At 42.3% G+C, this 22,355-nt stretch overlaps 1 protein-coding gene across 1 annotated transcript; it reads right to left on the bottom strand.

Annotated features, from left to right (window-relative positions):
- Positions 1-1,837: 1,837 nt before the first annotated feature.
- On the bottom strand, positions 1,838-22,355 carry sv2 (synaptic vesicle glycoprotein 2). Its single transcript, XM_084168311.1, has 13 exons — positions 21,678-22,355; positions 21,341-21,439; positions 19,662-19,823; positions 19,164-19,326; positions 18,692-18,813; positions 18,182-18,345; positions 17,867-17,947; positions 9,781-9,873; positions 6,013-6,101; positions 5,710-5,837; positions 5,351-5,446; positions 4,956-5,115; positions 1,838-2,465 (listed from the first exon to the last, which is right to left on the bottom strand). The coding sequence occupies exons 1-13, from the start codon at positions 21,775-21,777 to the stop codon at positions 2,282-2,284; spliced, it is 1,641 nt and encodes a 546-aa protein (XP_084024437.1). The 5' UTR covers positions 21,778-22,355; the 3' UTR covers positions 1,838-2,281.

Genomic DNA, 22,355 nt, shown 5'->3' with positions numbered 1-22,355 from the left:
TTCCTGGAAGCTGAAAATGTCCCATTTCTTCCATGGCCTGCGTACTCACTCACCCATTGAGCATGTTTGGGATGCTCTGGATCAACGTGTACGACGGCATGTTCCAGTTCCCGCCAATATCCAGCAACTTCACACAGCCATTGAAGAGGAGTGGGACAACATTCCACAATCAACAGCCTGGTAAACTCTATTCAAAGGCAAATGGTGGTCACACCAGATACTGACTGGTTTTCTGATCCATGCCCCTACTTTTTTTTTTAAAGGTATCTGTGACCAATAGATGCATATCTGTAATCCCAGTCATGTGAAATCAATAGATTAGGGCCTAATGAATTTATTTCGATTGACTGATTTCCTTTTATGAACTGTAACTCAATAAAATCTTTGAAGTTTGTTGTGGAAATTCTTACACAGGACACTCAAGGTCAATATTAAATGAATCACTCTTTATTGCCAGCAAGCTGGAGAGGTCACAGTCAAATTTAGTTGCATAAAGTACCATTCTGAAGTGAGCTCTAAAAGGGCGTTCCTTACATAGAGCCTTACAGCTACATAAACCTACATAAACATGATTCATTGGATTGGTTCCTACATGTGACTGGCTCCGTCTCCTAGCTTAACTTAAAGAACATATTCTGGGAATTCTGCCAGATGGTCCTCCGGAGGGGGTCATGACCGTCCCCCCCTCATATCTTGACCAGACACAGGCAGGAACCAAGGATTGTTTATGACACCAAAGACAAGATGCACAAAGTAAAATTTCCTTTACAAATTGTTGCATGTTGCGTTCATATTTTTGTTCAGTATATATCAAATACGTGCTAAATCACACAGGAAGAAAAAACGGTAGCTCCGGTAATCTGAGTAATTTGTTTTACCGTTTGATCTAGAGACAAGCCGTTTTCTTTGCTTTAAAGCTACACGTATGACTGTCGAAGCTGTTTTTCCTCTCTGGCACTGCTGGGTGACAGCGAACTTGCAAAGCCTATAAGACTGGCCTGTGCTCTTGGTTATACCAGGGATGAAATGATATACAATGTATCAACTTTGCTCACTCTGCACGTGCTACTCCAACGTATTAAATGTACAAATGTAACAACAGAAGACTAATTTAGCCATCACAGCTAAATTATATTTTAAAAACTGATGAAGGAATGGATGCGCAGGAAGAACGGACAGAGAGAAACAGGTGAGTGATGGCTGGAAGGGGATGCGGCTGGCGGATTACAGCTGCTGCTTACAACTCTACCAACATGTTACCTCAATTACCTCGACTAGTCGGTGCCCCCGCACCGGTACCCCCCTGTATATAGCCTCCCTACTGTTATTTTATTTTACTGCTGCTCTTTAGTTACTTGCTTTTATTTTTTTACTTAACACTTTTCTTTTTTTTTTTACTTAAAAAAATGCATTGTTGGTTAAGGGCTTGTAAGTAAGCATTTCACTGTAATGTCTACACCTGTTGTTTTCGGCACATGTGGCAAATACAATTTTGATTTGATATGGCATGAGGACATAAGTCAAGTGGACATTATTGGACCGGCACATACAAGAGATTTTTTTTATCAGAATTTATAAACAAAACTGACTTTATAAACATTTTATAACCAGGCGCCAGCACCTTCTTTAGATCGATAGGACCGAAAATTTTTAGTATTATATGAAACTATATTAAATATTCTATAACGTTGGGATCATAAGTATCATGAGGTTTTGGTTCCGTGATATTACCGTTGTACCGGTATACCATGCAACACTAATCCATATTAATGTAGAAATGTTTAGAAACATATTCTATTCTTATTTACAATAAAAGTGAATCCAAAATTACACAATACATTATTTACCATTCATTTATATTAGGCACAAAATAATAACAACCAAAACAAACAGCAAATGCATCCAACAACTTTGTAGATTCAGAGGATTGATGTAATTATTGCGTGCTAGGAATATGGGACCAAATACTACACTTTTGACTACTTTAATACACAACAGAAAATGTGTCACTGTCCCAATACTTTTGGAGCTCACTGTATTAGCTCTGGTCAATGACTTGTTAATGACTGAGAAACCATTAAGGTACACGGTTTCTAAAAGTGCACTTGTGCAATCCAGCATTTCATAACATCCGTTTTATAAAATGTCTTCTAGATCTGATATCTTTGGTCATGATTGGAAAAAGGCATCTCTAGGTAGACTAGGTTCAGGGAATAACCCTTGGCGAGGACTACAAGCAGGAATAAACGATGTGTCTTCTGGACTTCATTTCACAGAGGCCTCAGGTGAGCTCTGCCTGTTTAGTGCTTGGAAGGCGCAAGGCAGTGATCCCCCCTGTCAGCAGCAAAGCAGACACAAGTAGAACTGGTATCACACAGTTGGTGTCCACCAACTGGCCAAAGACTATATTACCCATGATGGCTGCCACTCTGCCTACTCCTGTGAAGAAGCCCAGAGCGGAGGACCTAAAATAAACCAAGATTGACAGTGAGCACAGTGTGAGAGACAAGACAATCAGCCTGGCAAAGATCCTTTGCTGGGAAATGTTTTAAAAGATGGCTGTTTGGTAGCTTGGTCCCATTGCATGTCATAGGAGTTGGCAGGACAGCAGAAACAGATCTTGGACCAGTCGTGACAATAGAGGACCAATAGGACCCGTTCTAAAATGGACCTGGGGCTTTCCCACCCGGACTCAACATGCATAAATTCATTTTTTAAATATAGAGACCCGTTCCAAACGGACCCGAGGACAACTAGACCCTTTTTGTACAGTACCAGTCAAAGGTTTGGACACACCTACTCATTCAAGGGTTTTTCTTTATTTTTACTGTTTTCTACATTGTAGAATAATAGTGAAGATGTCAAAACTATGAAATAACACATATGGAATCATGTAGTAACCCAAAAAGTGTTAAACAAATCAAAACATTTTATATTTGAGATTCTTCTAATAGCCACCCTTTGCCTTGATGACAGCTTTGCACACTCTTGGCATTCTCTCAACCAGCTTCATGTGGTAGTCACCTGGAATGCATTTCAATTAACAGGTGTGCCTTCTTAAAAGTTAATGCGCTTGAGCCAATCAGTTGTGTTGTGACAAGGTATGGGGGGCTTGCAAGAACAGCTCAAATAAGCAAAGAGAAATGACAGTCCATCATTACTTTAAGACATGAAGGTCAATACGGAACATTTCAAGAACTTTTAAAGTTTCTTCAAGTGCAGTCGCAAAAACCATCAAGCGCTATGATGAAACTGGATCTTGTGAGGACCGCCACAGGAATGGAAGACCCAGAGTTACCTCTGCTGCAGAGGATAAGTTTGAGATCTTTGGTTCCAACCGCTGTGTCTTGGTGAACGGATGATCTCCGCATGTGTATTTCCCACCGTAAAGCATGGAGGAGGTGGTGTTATGGTGTGGGGGTGCTTTGCTGGTGACACTGTCTGTGATTTATTTAGAATTCAAGGCACACTTAACCAGCATGGCTACCACAGCATTCTGCAGCGATACGCCATCCCATCTGGTTTGGGCTTAGTGGGACTATCATTTGTTTTTCAACAGGACAATGACCCAACACACCTCCAGGCTGTGTAAGGGCTATTTTACCAAGAAGGAGAGTGATGGAGTGCTGCATCAGATGACCTGGCTTCCACAATCCCCTGACCTCAACCAAATTGAGATGGTTTGGGATAAATCGGATGTGGGAACTACTTCAAGACTGTTGGAAAAGCATTCCAGGTGAAGCTGGTTGAGAGAATGCCAAGAGTGTGCAAAGCTGTCATCAAGGCAAAGGGTGGCTATTTGAAGAATCTCAAATATAAAATATATATATTTGTTTAGCACTTTTTTGGTTACTACATGATTCCATATGTGTTACTTCATAGTTTTTAATGTCTTACATTTTAGTCATTTTAGCAGACGCTCTTATCCAGAGCGACTTACAGTTAGTGAGTGCATACATTTTCATACTTTTCCATACTTTTTTCATACTGGCCCCCTGTGGGAATCGAACCCACAACCCTGGCGTTGCAAGCGCCATGCTCTGCCAACTGAGCTACACGGGGCCCTACAATGTAGAAAATAGTAAAATGAAAGAAAGAAAAACCCTTGACTGACTAGGTGTTCTAAAACTTTTGACCAGTAGTGTATATTAAAAAGAGCTGATAAGCGAGAGGAGGGAGAGGGGTGTCACTCTAGCAGGCGGGGGAGAGGCTGTACTGTGAATGAGTGACATGGGGAGCAGAGAGGAAGAGACGAGAGACAGCAACCAACCAAGCCGACTTGCGCTATAGTAGACTAATAGCTGCCACAGCTAGGTTATTTATCATCAAATATGATTACGTAGTACCTGTCTTGGACTGCATCAAACCAGGAGAAGCTAGCTAACATTAGCTAGCTAGGCTAACTGAGGCTGCAGTGCATGCGTTTCCTCATCCTACAGTTACGAATGACAACAACTCCATTAAGAATATTAATTAGCAGCCTACCTGTTGGATCTCGGTCGTTGTAGCCTTCTCCTTTAACTTTTAATTCCATCTTACATTGATTTAGATATCTCCTAACTTTTGCCTCACACGGAGCGAGGCTCTATGACTTTAGCCTAATGCCGCTTTGATGACTTATGATTGGTCAACAACAAGCTTCACGCTACACTCTCGTGAAAAGCATAAATTACAAAATGTCTCCTTCTACTGCAGCAGTCGCGTTTCTGATCTGTACGGGCCCTTCCGGACAAGTCCGCTAAAATTACACATACCCGAGACCAGTGACAATCATAATAGATCCGACCCAGACCCGTGACATTATTTCGAATTCTGGATCCGGACCCGCTCGGGTCTCGGGTATTCGGGTACAGGTGGATCCGTGAAGCCTTCTAGTAAATAGGAGTTGGGAAGGCAACACAAACAGATTTGGGTCCAGGCTATTATGTTGGTGTATGCAGTGATGGAGCGGTTACCGTAGCTGGGTGGGGTAGAGCTCAGTGCCCAACACATCCAAGGAATTCCAGGCCACCACAGACACTCCACTGAACACACAGGAGATGAGCAGACTCTGAGCTTTCGTCTTCACCTCGTAGATGAGGAACACACTCACACTGGACAACAATAGGCTGCAACCTGGGACAGAGAGCACAGTACATACATAAAAAAAAAACAGATGGAGACACACACAGGGGAATAGAATCCATGCCAAGATGGCTTTGGTTGGAGTATGGTTCTAGGCTAGCAACTTCGACTTGTGGGTTTGATTCCTGCATAGACCACAAACATGGGTTAACTGTGAGTGGCTTTGGATCAAAGCGTCTGCTAAATGCCCATTTTATGACACCATAGGGAGGGAAAAACAACTCACAAAGCAGGGCCTTTCCTCCAATGACGTCCATTAGGAGAATGGTGAAGATGTTCCCTGGGAGGTTAGAGGCTGCAGTGACAAAGCCCTCCATGTACACTGCGAAAGGAAGCAGTCCAACACACACACACTTAGTCTTCAATAAATAAAAGTGGCACTAAAGTCCCATGAAATATACTTTTTTACTTGAATAACAAACTTAGCAAAATGTTAAAGATAGCACAATATTTCATCATTAAAGAGAAACTGGTGCCCACAGATTTAACATACATAGCTACTGTTTACGCATAACCTTTTTCTGTAAGTCTGGCAGGAGTGAGCATTTTATTGAGAAGTGCATTGCTCCTGTGTTTGGTACACACCTGCCGTTTTGACTGGGTAGCAGCTTTGGTTGTCATGGCTTTGTAAGCGAGACACATTGGCACAGGGAGAGCCTCCATCCTCTGCTCTCTTGAAAAGCTCTGGGAACCACATCCACAGCCCATAGTACCTACACACACACACACACACACACAGATAGAGGGATTAGGACACAGGATAACTACCCCCAGGTATAAACTGTCAATGTTTATGTATATTTGTGTCAAAAGTCATCCATACATGCAGTATGGATAACAAGGACAGCTGAAGACAGACATATTGTATTAAGGAGAGCTGAGACCCACCCAAATGAGATGCAGTAGAATATGACGACCAGACATACACTTCTAGAGGCCAACTCTCCAACAAACAGCTGTCTTATTGGTGTCAGGCCCTACAACACAAGCAACATTGATTTAAGTGAAAATAAACATGTCCTACATACAAGAAGCGTTGTTGTAAATTCACATACAGGGTTTGTATTTTACTTTGTGCTGAACCTCATGTGATAAAGAAAAACCTGAATCTAAAGGCCAACAGCATACATATATATATATATATATATATATATATATATATACATATATATATATATATATATATATATACATATATATATATATATATATATATACAGTGGGGGAAAAAAGTATTTAGTCAGCCACCAATTGTGCAAGTTCTCCCACTTAAAAAGATGAGAGAGGCCTGTAATTTTCATCATAGGTACACGTCAACTATGACAGACAAATTGAGAAAGAATTATCCAGAAAATCACATTGTAGGATTTTTAATGAATTTATTTGCAAATTATGGTGGAAAATAAGTATTTGGTCACCTACAAACAAGCAAGATTTCTGGCTCTCACAGACCTGTAACTTCTTCTTTAAGAGGCTCCTCTGTCCTCCACTCGTTACCTGTATTAATGGCACCTGTTTGAACTTGTTATCAGTATAAAATACACCTGTCCACAACCTCAAACAGTCACACTTCAAACTCCACTATGGCCAAGACCAAAGAGCTGTCAAAGGACACCAGAAACAAAATTGTAGACCTGCACCAGGCTGGGAAGACTGAATCTGCAATAGGTAAGCAGCTTGGTTTGAAGAAATCAACTGTGGGAGCAATTTTTAGGAAATGGAAGACATACAAGACCACTGATAATATCCCTCGATCTGGGGCTCCACGCAAGATCTCACCCTGTGGGGTCAAAATTATCACAAGAACGGTGAGCAAAAATCCCAGAACCACACGGGGGGACCTAGTGAATGACCTGCAGAGAGCTGGGACCAAAGTAACAAAGCCTACCATCAGTAACACACTACGCCGCCAGGGACTCAAATCCTGCAGTGCCAGACGTGTCCCCCTGCTTAAGCCAGTACATGTCCAGGCCCGTCTGAAGTTTGCTAGAGTGCATTTGGATGATCCAGAAGAGGATTGGGAGAATGTCATATGGTCAGATGAAACCAAAATAGAACTTTTTGGTAAAAACTCAACTCGTCGTGTTTGGAGGACAAAGAATGCTGAGTTGCATCCAAAGAACACCATACCTACTGTGAAGCATGGGGGTGGAAACATCATGCTTTGGGGCTGTTTTTCTGCAAAGGGACCAGGACGACTGATCCGTGTAAAGGAAAGAATGAATGGGGCCATGTATCGTGAGATTTTGAGTGAAAACCTCCTTCCATCAGCAAGGGCATTGAAGATGAAACGTGGCTGGGTCTTTCAGCATGACAATGATCCCAAACACACCGCCCGGGCAATGAAGGAGTGGCTTCGTAAGAAGCATTTCAAGGTCCTGGAGTGGCCTAGCCAGTCTCCAGATCTCAACCCCATAGAAAATCTTTGGAGGGAGTTGAAAGTCTGTGTTGCCCAGCGACAGCCCCAAAACATCACTGCTCTAGAGGAGATCTGCATGGAGGAATGGGCCAAAATACCAGCAACAGTGTGTGAAAACCTTGTGAAGACTTAAAGAAAACATTTGACCTGTGTCATTGCCAACAAAGGGTATATAAAAGTATTGAGAAACTTTTGTTATTGACCAAATACTTATTTTCCACCATAATTTGCAAATAAATTCATTAAAAATCCTACAATGTGATTTTCTGGAATTTTTTTCTCATTTTGTCGGTCATTGTTGACGTGTACCTATGATGAAAATGACAGGCCTCTCTCATCTTTTTAAGTGGGAGAACTTGCACAATTGGTGGCTGACTAAATACTTTTTTTCCCCACTGTATGTATGTATGTACAGTGGGGAGAACAAGTATTTGATACACTGCCGATTTTGCAGGTTTTCCTACTTACAAAGAATGTAGAGGTCTGTCATTTTTATCATAGGTACACTTCAACTGTGAGAGACGGAATCTAAAACAAAAATCCAGAAAATCACATTGTATGATTCTTAAGTAATTCATTTGCATTTTATTGCATGACATAAGTATTTGATACATCAGAAAAGCAGAACTTAATATTTGGTACAGAAACCTTTGTTTGCAATTACAGAGATCATACGTTTCCTGTAGGTCTTGACCAGGTTTGCACACACTGCAGCAGGGATTTTGGCCCACTCCTCCATCCAGACCCTTCAGGTTTCGGGGCTGTCGCTTGGCAATACAGACTTTCAGCTCCCTCCAAAGATTTTCTATTGGGTTCAGGTCTGGAGACTGGCTAGGCCACTCCAGGACCTTGAGATGCTTCTTACGGAGCCACTCCTTAGTTGCCCGGGCTGTGTGTTTCGGGTCGTTGTCATGCTGGAAGACCCAGCCACGACCCATCTTCAATGCTCTTACTGAGGGAAGGAGGTTGTTGGCCAAGATCTCACGATACATGGCCCCATCCATCCTCCCCTCAATACGGTGCAGTCGTCCTGTCCCCTTTGCAGAAAAGCATCCCTAAAGAATGATGTTTCCACCTCCATGCTTCACGGTTGGGATGGTGTTCTTGGGGTTGTACTCATCCTTCTTCTTCCTCCAAACACGGCAAGTGGAGTTTAGACCAAAAAGCTCTATTTTTGTCTCATCAGACCACATGACCTTCTCCCATTCCTCCTCTGGATCATCCAGATGGTCATTGGCAAACTTCAGACGGGCCTGGACATGCTCTGGCTTGAGCAGGGGGACCTTGCGTGCGCTGCAGGATTTTAATCCATGACGGCGTAGTGTGTTACTAATGGTTTTCTTTGAGACTGTGGTCCCAGCTCTCTTCAGGTCATTGACCAGGTCCTGCCGTGTAGTTCTGGGCTGATCCCTCACCTTCCTCATGATCATTGATGCCCCACGAGGTGAGATCTTGCATGGAGCCCCAGACCGAGGGTGATTGACCGTCATCTTGAACTTCTTCCATTTTCTAATAATTGCGCCAACAGTTGTTGCCTTCTCACCAAGCTGCTTGCCTATTGTCCTGTAGCCCATCCCAGCCTTGTGCAGGTCTACAATTTTATCCCTGATGTCCTTACACAGCTCTCTGGTCTTGACCATTGTGGAGAGGTTGGAGTCTGTTTGATTGAGTGTGTGGACAGGTGTCTTTTATACAGGTAACGAGTTCAAACAGGTGCAGTTAATACAGGTAATGAGTGGAGAACAGGAGGGCTTCTTAAAGAAAAACTAACAGGTCTGTGAGAGCCGGAATTCTTACTGGTTGGTAGGTGATCAAATACTTATGTCATGCAACAAAATGCAAATTAATTACTTAAAAATCATACAATGTGATTTTCTGGATTTTTGATTCCGTCTCTCACAGTTGAAGTGTACCTATGATAAAAATTACAGACCTCTACATGCTTTGTAAGTAGGAAAACCTGCAAAATCGGCAGTGTATCAAATACTTGTTCTCCCCACTGTATCTATCTATCTATCTATCTATCTATCTATATATATATATAGGGGATCTGAGATGCAGCATTAAGTACAGTACAACATTTCCTTCAGCAAATCCATTAGTTCTGAAGCTGTTATATCCCATCGGAGGGCGCTTCAGTCTTGAAAAAAAAAAAAACACGAGTGTGTGTGCGCCTATTTGTGTATGTGCCTGTCTCCTATGTCTGTGAGCACGTGTACATGTATGCATGGTGTTACCTGTTTGAGGAGGTTGACAAAGCGTTGAGTGTGTGTTCCACCTCTCATAGTCTCCCTCTCTTCCTTCTCAGAAGGGGCATGCAGCCCACAAATCTGTCAACGATACACAACACACCATATTTAACATGACATCAAGTGAAAAGTAGTAGCATCATTAACACATCTAATTCTACTAATCAAGGCCATGATGGAAGACTATGATTAGTAGAATCAAGTATGTTTACTGCTTGGCTGGAACAAAAGCCTTCAACCACACTGAAACGTGAAGGGTAAGGGCTCTATTCAATCCGTATCACGGAAGTTCAGCGTGATTTAAATTGAAAGGCAATGTTTCCGCGTTAGCGGAGACTGCATTCATCGGAAACACTGCATATATCGGCTCAATTGGAAATGACCTTTACATTTCTATCGCGCAATCTGTAGCACCTCAGCGATACAGATTGAATAGAGTCCCAAGATTGATCACCTCTGGTATATGAGCTAATACAGTATGTGCAGTTACTTGAGGCCAAAACATAAAGGGATTTGAAAAGATGATATCAACAGAATTGTGCAGCTTTTAGTACAGGGATATGGGGAGCTAAAACATATGTGAGACAAAAATATACTGTGTGTCTGTCTAACTTGCAAGTGTGATTTTGCCATTTGGGGCCATTACTGTGAAGAGGGACTGATGAGAAAGATCATGAGTGCCAACTGTTTTGAGCCCCAACTTTTTAGCTAAGAAATATATACAGTGGGGGGAAAAAGTATTTGATACCCTGCTGATTTTGTACGTTTGCCCACTGACAAAGAAATGATCAGTCTATAATTTTAATGGTAGGTTTATTTGAACAGTGAGAGACAGAATAACAACAACAAAATGCAGAAAAACGCATGAGAACTGGGTGAAAGTGTTGGTTGTGGTCAGATGAGACCAAAATTGAGCTCTTTGGCATCAACTCAACTCGCCGTGTTTGGAGGAGGAATGCTGCCTATGACCCCAAGAACACCATCCCCACCGTCAAACATGGAGGTGGAAACATTATGCTTTGGGGGTGTTTTTCTGCTAAGGGGACAGGACAACTTCACCGCATCAAAGGGATGATGGACGGGGCCATGTACCGTCAAATCTTGGGTGAGAACCTCCTTCCCTCAGCCAGGGCATTGAAAATGGGTCGTGAATGGGTATTCCAGCATGACAATGACCCAAAACACATGGCCAAGGCAACAAAGGAGTGGCTCAAGAAGAAGCACATTAAGGTTCTGGAGTGGCCTAGCCAGTCTCCAGACCTTAATCCCATAGAAAATCTGTGGAGGGAGCTGAAGGTTTGAGTTGCCAAACGTCAGCCTCGAAACCTTAATGACTTGGAGAAGATCTGCAAAGAGGAGTGGGACAAAATCCCTCCTGAGATGTGTGCAAACCTGGTGGCCAACTACAAGAAACGTCTGACCTCTGCGATTGCCAACAAGGGTTTTGCCACCAAGTACTAAGTCATGTTTTGCAGAGGGGTCAAATACTTATTTCCTTCATTAAAATGCAAATCAATTGATAAAATTTTTGACATGCGTTTTTCTGGATTTTGTTGTCGTTATTCTGTCTCTCACTGTTCAAATAAACCTACCATAAAAATTATAGACTGATCATTTCTTTGTCAGTGGGCAAACGTACAAAATCAGCAGGGGATCAAATACTTTTTTCCCTCACTGTATATCATTGAGTTAATAAAGCAGCATACAAACATGGTCTCTTTTTAGCTTTCTTGAGTAAGGCAGCTCCAAAATGCAGGCGTTTCAGCCTAGCTCAGTGCTTTCTGTGGTGGTGGGGCAGCCAGCGGAAAATACGGAGCATAGGAGTTGGTAATGTTCTATAGTTGCGCCTTGATTGGGTAATGTTCTCTAGTTGCGCCTTGATTGGCTCAGTGTTCTGTCACTCATGGGGACACTACGTCACCGCCAAATCTAAGGGTAGAGCTCGAAAATGCAATCCCTTGGGTGCTGCCATAGAGTTACATTAGAAGTGCCCATCCAAGAAGGCTCAAGGTCATTGGCCACAGATAAAATGACATCAAATCTACAGTAGCTTTGACTGGACTGATCATGTCAACGTCATACTTTCAAAATCTTAGCTAGCAGTCGTCATCATGAATCAAGTCGACAATCTACTGGCAAATATTTTTTTATCCTTGTCATATAAAGATAAATAATTAAGAGAAATTATAGATAAAACGTATCGGTGCTCATTTCCAAGTTGGAAATTGCAAATTCAACAATGAGTGGTTTGGAAGGAATCAGTGGCTAACTGCAAGCATTGCAAAGCAATCACTAGCCTGCTATTCAGTGTAGTGGGTGTGTGGTCCCAAGTCTGGGTTTAAAAGGTCTCTTTTCCAAGCTAAAAATGATAAACATTCAACATTGGCCATGCTGTCAATCCAGCATGATTTCTGCCGCGCTCAAAACAAAATTAACTCGGAACTGGGAAATCTGATTTCAGTGAGTTCAAGACAACTGGGAACTCAGGGAAAAAACGAGCTCTGACTGGGAAAATACGTTTTGAACAGTCATCCAACTCGGAATTGTAAGTTGGGAACTCGGACCTCTTTCTAGAGCTACGACCTGAAGATCACTGACGTCATCATGATTCGACCTAGTTTTTTTCCCCAGAGTTCCCAGTTGTCTTGAAAGCACCATAAATCCAGAGAATACCAGACTTTGACGACAAAGTTTGATGACAGAATTTGCCCACGAAGGACCGCCGCGCCACCTTCCTGTTCAAGTGAGCACAGAACAACAAGGTGAGTCCAGAAATGTCTTGTATGCTGCTGCATAAATTATGTAATATGCCAGGGAGATAAGTATACTGTAGCTAAAAAAGTAATTTGGTCCCGTTTCCTCTTAATTTCGCCTACTGTTCTGACTTGGTGGTGCACATGTAGCCTATAGCCTTTTTTAGGGAAATGTAATCATTTAATATTGTAAGAGCTTTCATTGTCTGCTTATATACCCCCTTTATTTATTCTACGGTTCTGACTTGGTGTAGAGGGAGAATACTGTAAGAACGGCCCATGTTTGAATTCTGTCGCTGTACATTTAAAAAGTGCTGAACAAATTGTTATATTGACTACGTCCGTCCTAGCTCGCTCATTAATGTCTTAATCGAAATTACGGATTGCCTCTTATCCGCTCGTCGTCCCCTTATGCCATAGTTTGTACATCTCAATTGTCAGTAGAAACCACATTTGTTTAAGCAAGTCAGCCATATCAGCTATGTTTTTTTAAAAGGCAGTAAATGAGGCTGAATGAACTGTTTCGCTGCCAGACAAGGCTCCGCTGATAGCCAGGTGTAGCAGTGGTAAGTTGTTGGGACTTCTGTTGGGACAGCTTTATGTAGGCCCTAACAGTTTATGGGCACCGTTTGTCACCGTTATAGTGCAATTAATGTATTGTTTAGTGTGGTGTTGTGCATTGCAGCAAAAAAAGTTTTGGGGTTTGCCTCACCAAGATTTACATGCTAGAATCGCCACTGCCCATGAGCCACATGACACCCCTTGTCTAACTGGTCCCTCCAAGATATGCATATTGAGCAGGGTCCACAATATGAAGCATACCTAATCCTACACTGATATGTGATACAAAATCATGTATTTGAACCCAGGTCTGGTTGTATATCCGTTGCACGACCGGAGTGTGTACGGGGCCTGAAAGCTTCGAATGGACTGATGAGATCATGACATAGGAATGAACAGTGTCACGTGATCGATGACTTTGTCCATTCATATAGTCATTGGTTTTTACAGACCATCAATGTTAACAAATGAATGAAGTACTATGTAAGGGGAAGTTCAGGATTGTATAACTTGATGTTAGATGGTTCCTATCCCCTGAAAGTAGTCTATGACATGTGCAAGGAGAAACTGTAATCCATGGTTTCTTTAAACAGCCACTAGAAACTTCTGCTATCTTTAGCCAGCGCTAGCTAACAATCAATGGAAATGATAGGGGCAATCATGCAATGTTAAAGAAAAGAGTCAAATCAACGCAATATTTGGTTTGACGTTACTCAAAGGTGATTTGGCAATTCTCTAAAAAACATTAGACGATTGCCCCTATCACTTCCATTGATTGTTAGCTAGTGGTGTGTCTTCCTATTTAAAAGCACCTACAGTGCATTCGGAAAGTATTCAGACCCCTTGACTTTTACATTTACATTTTTATATTTTAGTCATTTAGCAGACGCTCTTATCCAGAGCGACTTACAGTTAGTGAGTTTATACATTTTCATACTTTTGCCACATTGTTATGTTACAGCCTTATTCTAAAATGGATTAAATTGTTTTGTTTTTCTCCTCATCAATCTACACACAATACCCCATAATGACAAAGCGAAATCAGGTAAAAATAATAAAAATAATGAAATATCACATTTACATAAGCATTCAGACCTTTTACTCAGTACTTTGTTGAAGCACCTTTGGGAGCGATTACAGCCTTGAGTCTTCATGGGTATGACACTATGATAGGAGAATTTGTAGTGACTAAAATATTCCACCATGTCACTATGTAACGGTGTGAAATGTATTAAGAATAATAAGACTATAATCTAATAATGTGTGTGCGTAGGACAAGTAAAGATTATGACATTGTGTTACTATTTAGCATATGAGTAGGATTTAGGCCAGACAACAAAGGAGCAGGAGAACTGTCGACAGTCAACTTACAACTGTGAAACCAAGATAAGGAAATAGGCCTCCCAATTTAGGGAGGGAAGACACCGTTAGGCTTGGAGGAGATTATGAAACATGTTGCAGAATATGATAATGATATATATGTGTACAGTGGAAAAATACAGCTTGCCTAAAGCGGGGTGGGATTTTTTCTCTGGTGTGTGTGTATAAAAGATGGACTCTGAACTTGAGAGGGCAGAGCGCTCTCAATGAATAAAGACTGACCATTGCAGTAAGAAATCTTTGTTTAATTTATTTAAAACTAGAGATTTATACCTCTGGGAATTATTCAAAGATTTAAGAAGTGTTTAACTTCAACCATTAAGATAACAAAATTCTCGTGACACACTACAAGCTTGGTACACCTGTATTTGGGGAGCGTCGCTGCACAGCTATTTTCAGGTCTCCCAAGAGATGTTCGATCGGGTTCAAGTCTGGGCTCTGGCCAGAGCCCGCTTCTGCGTTGTCTTGGCTGTGTGCGTCGGGTCGTTGTCCTGTTGGAAGTTGAACCTTCGCCCCAGTCTGAGGTCCTGAGCGCTCTGGAGCAGGTTTTCATCAAGGATCTCTCTGTACTTTTCTCCGCTCATCTTTCCCTCGATCCTGACTAGTCTCCCAGTCCCTGCCGTTGAAAAACATCCCCACAGAATGATGCTGCCATCACCATGATTCACCGTAGGGATGGTGCCAGGTTTCCTCCAGACGTGACGCTTGGTATTCAGGCCAAATAGTTAAATCTTGGTTTCATTAGACCAGAGAATCTTGTTTCTCATGGTCTGAGAGTCTTTAGGTGCCTTTTGGCAAACTCCAAGTGGGCTGTCATGTGCCTTTGACTGAGGAGTGGCTTCCGTCTGGCAACTACCATAAAGGCCTGATTGGTGGAGTGCTGCTGAGATGGTTGTCCTTCTGGAAGGTTCTCCCATCTCCACAGAGGAACTCTGGAGCTCTGTCAGAGTGACCATCGGGTTCTTGGTCACCTACCTGACCAAGGCCCTTCTCCCCCGATTGCTCAGTTTGGCCGGGCGGCCAGCTCTATGAAGAGTCTTGGTGGTTCCAAACTTCTTCCATTTAAGAATGGAGGCCACTGTGTTCTTGGGGACCTTCAATGATGCAGAAATTTTTTGGTACCCTTCCTCAGATCTGTGCCTCGATACAATCCTGTCTCGGAGCTCTACGGACAATTCCTTCGACCTCATGGCTTGGCTTTTGCTCTGACATGCACTGTCAACAGTGGGACCTTATATAGACAGGTGTGTGCCTTTCCAAATCATGTCCAATCAATTGAATTTACCACAGGTGGACTCCAATCAAGTTGTAGAAACATCTCAAGGATAATCAACGGAAACAGGATGCACCTGAGCTCAGTTTCGAGTCTCATAGCAAATGAGGGAAAACCTTTTTTTTTTCCATTTTAGAATAAGGCTGTAACGTAACAAAATGTGTAAAAAGTCAAGGGGTCTGAATACTTTCCGAAGGCACTGTACGTTTTGAATTAGTTTTGGCTTAAGAGTTTATGTAAATTGCAGTCAGTTTAATTATAAACCTTTTCGATAAAAAACAATTTAGTAGTCATCTGCTTCTCGACAATAGAAATCCCTGACCCTTTTTCACACTTTTTACAGTGTCCACTGAAGCCACAGATATTGAAGAGATTAACAGGTCTATTGCAAAAACCGCAACTACTACTTCCACTGTCACTTTGGATCCTGACATTGGAGCAGCCGCATTAGTCTTCCTTGTTTCTTTAGTAACCAACATAATTTTGAGTCTCCCCACTAATGTCTATGTCCTCTGATAGTGAGGGGAGGGGAAGGTTTGGTGGCCTCAGACTTCTTCGTTCTCAACCTCGTTGTGTCTGAAATCTTCGTCTGCTTGTGCATTGCCTAAGCCTATCTGGACCAACATGTTCTAGGTGTTCTTCGACATACTACTGCATTTTTCCTAGTTTTCATGTTCACTGGCCAGCCCGTGTTCCAATCCTATATCGGTGTGGAGTGCTAGCTGGCGGTGGTCCGCTCTGTGGTCTTCCTGAAGTACAAACACCTGAGATATAAGATAGCATGTTCAGGGTTGGCCTGCTTGACCTTTGCTGATAGGAGTGATACAGTAGAATTTATCTTAAGTAGTTCCCTGGTCTGGTTCTCTATGAAGTTGTTCTGCTGTTTGACAGTTCTGATTGCTCTGAAACCTACTGGGCAGCGGGAGGGGGACAGGGAGAGAGAAGGGACAAAAAACATGATGAGGGTCTTCAGGATCATTTTGATTATTCTAGTCACAATGCTGATTAACTATCTTCCGATGATAGTGGTAATAGTTATGCAAGATTACTTAGAATTCACACAGGGGATTCTTGCCAGGGCCATTAGTTTGTCCATTGTAGTTGTGACTGGGTTTGTGCAGCCCCTCCTATAACTCCTTAGGGATGGGAAACTCCCATGTATCAAGAGTCCTTGAGGGAAAGGTTTCATGACCTGTACTATTCATGTTACAGTAACATAGTACATTTATCTGGGTTTGTATAGAATATGAAGGTCCACAATTTTGGATGTAATAAAGTAGAATATTTTAGTTTATATTTGATGATTTGTAAGTGTGATGAATCACTTCTAATTACTGAAACTTGTTTAGCAAGTATCAAAAAAGAATAGGTTATCAATAAATGAGTAGTCATTTACAACACTTATAAGCATCGTAGGCATTTGTAACTATTATAACCATTTACAAAGCATTTATCAAGCATTTACAAGCATTAACAGCTTATTTAATGGAAGTTATTAGTAAGTCACTTTAATAACTCTAAATTGATACCTTTATGTTTAGATTGTAATCTTTATACTCAATAAATGTGCCTGCTGAACTCCACTTTTGAATTAATTTTGTATGAAATAATATGCCATTTTATGTAAGTATTTCTTTAAAAAGTAAAACATTTTAACAAAACCAATATCTGATATATTAAAGTTTGTTATACCTGGAGATTTATGGGATGGTATACATTGGGGTTCACAAACCTTTTGCTTCATAACCCTCTAATTGACGTGTTCTTTTGACTGACAAACCCCCGATAAGGGTTGAGCTGTGACGCAAAGCAACACATGGTTCCCCCCGACCAAAAGGTTCTTAAGGCCCCCAGAACAAAAGGGCCGGTTCTGAGCAGTGAAAAAACATACTCAGACCAAAATATAATAAAACAATAACATTCAAAACATCTAACTCTTGTGACTAATGTTAAGGAATTTACTAATAATTCAATGATGTGTATCTATGGGCAAAAAAATGTCAATCGGATGAACCGGCGACCTATCTGCACCACTGCCCCGACCCACTGGGTCCCGACCCACAGTTTGGGAACTCCTGCACTAAGGTACACATACTACGGTACATACTGGGAAGGTCTTGAGACTGCCTCTGTGGTTTATTGCAAACATCCTGCAGAAGACATGTAGGGCTTCTGTCTCACGGCCAGCCTGGCAAAGAAAGAGAAGTGTGTTTAATGATGAAACAAACCAAATTACAGATATTATTTTGTAAACTAACTTGTTGAACTTGGTTGGACTTGTATACAAGGCTAAGGGTCCTATTGGATTATTCAGAAACACTTATCGGAGCTATACTGTACGGCCTATTGTTACACAAAAAGGTGGTCTTTAAAGAAAGCATTTTGGATTTTAAAGATTGGTGGCCTGTAAGCACTGGTGTACCTCCATGAGGAACCGGGGGCTCTCGGGCATGGCCAGACTGAAGATGAGTGCCGATGTGAGGCTGGGGACAGAGCACAGCACCACAAACAGCCTCCAGCTCTGGAAGTCCAGCCCACCCAGAGAAAAGCGAACCCAGGTCCGGGGAATGATCAGCCACGCCAGGCCTGTAGGCAAACACACACCCAGACGCTTACCAAATGTTCATTAGCATCACATATTGTGACTTTCAATAAATACATTTGCATTGGAGCAAAAGTGTGTGGCTAGAATATTTGTCAATGTATTTCCATTACGTACACGTCTCACGAATGATTGACACTTAAAACAGAAAAATTATATTATTGGACATGGGCCTATATTTTATGCTTTTAATGAGCATGTGGACCTAAACATTGCCTACAGACACATGCAACAGTAATCATCTCTACCTCCCTCAAACATTTGATACGAGGACCAGCATCATCTGACTGTGACAGAAGACAATGTGTAGTAATGGCGTCCACTGCACACCTGCTGCCAGGATATTCCCTGCCATCCAGAAGGTGGCCAGAGCACTTATCATGGCCCCTCTCTTCAGCCTGGGCTGAAACTCTGAAAAGTAGGAGAAGATGACTGGGATTGAACCTCCCACCCTGGAAAAGGCAAACGGAAAAGACTTGTTAGAATCCACTACACACTTAAGAGTCCTACACAGTAGATTTCCAAAGTGTTAACTGAGCAGAGTCTAGGTATTTCAATGACAACTGCCTGTTGGCGAGGGTGAGAGGGAAACATATGACTAGCCTATGCCCTGGAAAGACGTTCCGGTGAAAGTTGAAATTCATCCTTTAAAATGAAGAGAGCAGATGCAGCTTTGAGTGTTTGTGAAATTATTCACTTTGCATTTCCATGTTTGTGTCTTTGTGGATGTGTGTGTGTGTGTGTGTTTGTGTGTACCATCTTCATTAGGTCCAAACAGAGGGGTATGTAACAAAGTGCTTACCCTACACCGCTGATGAACCGTAGTAGAAGGAAGAGCCAGAACCTGGGGGCGAAGCTGGCCAGCGCCCCAAACACTCCGTTCACTGTCAGGGAAATCACCAAGACCTTCTGGCGCCCCCTCTGGTCAGCCAGGTAACCCCACATGTACCCACCTATCATCATTCCTATGGGAACAAAGTGCAAAACAGAGCACAGAAAATTCAGACGCCTCATTTAGAAAAGGTTCTTATGCACAGATTTCTTACGAACAATGTTGTTATTCATAAACCTTGAACTTGACGTGAAATGTGGTTTTACATGTGATTGATGAATGACTTGGTTGTTAACCACATGAGCCTTCTCACACTAATAGAACCCAGATTAAGTCTGTACTTACATATCAGTACTACAGCAGCATCTGTAATCAAGTGAACTGATATTTAGGCCTATTTTAAATGTGATGACTGAATTGTTTAGTTGACATTATATCAACTATTTACCCATATAAGCTATTCCTTACCGAGGAAAATGTTGGCCGTCAGTAACCCCATGTCTGAGGAGCTGAGATGGAGGTCACAGCGGGCCGTGGGCAGCAGAAAGGAAACACACAGGATCTCCACCGCGTCACTGGCGTTGGCCCATCCACACACCACCAACAGGAGCCCATGGAACAAACCAAAACCTAAAAGGTGGGGCGCAGAGACCAGACAGGAATACTGTTTATTTTAAAATAATAAATAAATAATAATTGGTCATTTAGCAGACGCTCTTATCCAGAGCGACTTACAGGAGCAATTAGGGTTAAGTGCCTTGCTCAAGGGCACATCGACAGATTTTTCACCTAGTGGGCTCGGGGATTAGAACCAGCGACCTTTCGGTTACTGGCACAACGCTCTTAACCACTAAGCTACCTGCCGCCATTTTCTAATGAGAATATGGTGTGATGTGATCTGGGGAAGGGTATCAAAAACTATTCTGTAGCATTGAAGGTCCCCAAGAACACAGTGGCCTCCATCATTATTAAATAGAAGAAGTTTGGAACCACCAAGACTCTTCCTAGAGCTGGCCTCCAGGCCAAACTGAGCAATCGGGGGAGAAGGGCCTTGGTCAGGGAGGTGACCAAGAACCCGATGGTCACTCTGACAGAGCTCCTCTGTGGAGATGGGAGAACCTTCCAGAAGGACAACCATCTCTGCAGCACTCCACCAATCAGGCCTTTATGGTAGAGTGGCCAGACAGAAGCCATCCTCAGTAAAAGGCACAGACAGCCCGCTTGGAGTTTGCCAAAAGGCACCTAAAGGACTCTCAGACCATGAGAAACAAGATTCTCTGGTCTGATGAAACCAAGATTGAACTCTTTGGCTTGAAAGCCAAGCGTCACGTCTGGAGGAAACCTGGCACCATCCCTACGGTGAAGCATGGTGGTGGCAACATCATGCTGTGGGGATGTTTTTCAGCGGCAGGGACTGGGAGACTAGTCAGGATCGGGGGAAAGATGAACGGAGCAAAGTACAGAGATCCTTGATGAAAACCTGCTCCAGAGCGCTCAGGACCTCAGACTGGGGCGAAGGTTCACCTTCCAACAGGACAACGACCCTAAGCACACAGCCACGACAACGCAGGAATCTGAATGGCCTTGAGTGGCCCAGCCAGAGCCCGGACTTGAACCCGATCGAACATCTCTGGAGAGACCAGAAAATAGCTGTGCAGCGATGCTCCCCATCCAACCTGACAGAGCTTGAGGATCTGCAGAGAAGAATGGAAGAAACTCCCCAAATACAGGGGTGCCAAGCTTGTAGCGTCATATCTGCCAAAGGTGCTTCAACAAAGTACTGAGTAAAGGGTCTGAATACACATGTAAATGTGATATTTAAGTTTTTTATGGGGTATTGTGTGTAGATTGATGAGGGTGAAAAAAACAATTTAATCAATTTTAGAATAAGGCTGTAATTGAACAAAATGTGGAAAAAGTCAAGGGGTCTGAATACTTTCCGAATGCACTGTACCACAAAACCCAGAGGTGCCTTATTGCTATTATAAACGGGTTACCATGGTAATTAGAGCAGTAAAAAGTTATAATAATAATAATAATAATAATAATAATAATAATAATAGGCATTCAGGGCTCAAACCACCCAGTTTATAATAATGAATACACCTCGTGTTACACATCAAACACAAAATACCAGTAAAGTCTACCTGCTTCTTCAACAGCTTCCTCATATGTTAGTTTTCTTTGTCTACGTCCATGAACATCATTTGCATTATCTCCACTACTCCTCTCAAAAAGAACTTCACCTGAAATGTTAATAAAAACAACAGACAATTTACAAAGCCATTTAAAATGCATGAGCATTAATTACTAAAAACATCTCATGGAAAACACAAGTCTGATAATGCAGTTACACCTACTACATATTGCATTTGACATCAGGACTACATTTTTATACTAGTAAAGACTAGACGTTGGACTAGTTTACGGATAGGGTGGGTGCATGAAATGTCAAAGTCTACCAGGTGGAGTTTACGCATGTACCTTCATCTGAGTCGAGACTAGCTAGCTCCGGGTGGCTGGTGAGAAGTGGCGCTCGTGCTGCATCATCTCCGGACGCCTCTATATGGAAATGTCGAGACATAGCCGGCTGTTTCAGCAAGTTAAAGCTCCAGTACGACTTCTTGTTTTGTCGAGACTACATGTCAGTGTATACTTCTTGATGCATAGTAACTGTATTACCAGAGAACCACATATTTATCCACACACAGTTATGGAGTGAAGCACAAGATTATCCATTATATTGATTAGATACTCTAGTTGCCGCTCTAAAAAATGAAAAGAAATGTCTTCAAAAAAGAAAGGCAGTCGGAGGGGGAGGCAAGATCAGATGGGACCATTCTAGCCAATGAGAGGGCTATACGTTCATGAACAACAAGCACAACTCCGATATGAAGTGTTTTTTCTCAAGGTTGCCGGGTTGTCACGTGTCCTACTTATATCAGTACACTCATAACAACCTAAGCATTACAAAACTTCGATTCTATCAAATAAGCCACATGTAGCAAATAAATCATTCCATTTTTTCGACACTCTCATTGACCTCCATACAAAAACTCCTCGCTTGATGAGCGAAAAAAACGAAAAACGCCACCTGCCGGAGTAGACAGATTTTGCCCTAAATTATCCCTCTTGCTTCGCCTCTTCTTCTCTGAGTGAACT

The sequence above is a fragment of the Coregonus lavaretus genome, assembly GCF_964263955.1.
Source record: "Coregonus lavaretus genome assembly, chromosome: 9".
Lineage (NCBI taxonomy): Eukaryota > Metazoa > Chordata > Actinopteri > Salmoniformes > Salmonidae > Coregonus > Coregonus lavaretus.
The sequence above is the reverse complement of the archived record's forward strand: the minus strand, read 5'-3'. Positions and strand labels throughout refer to the sequence as shown.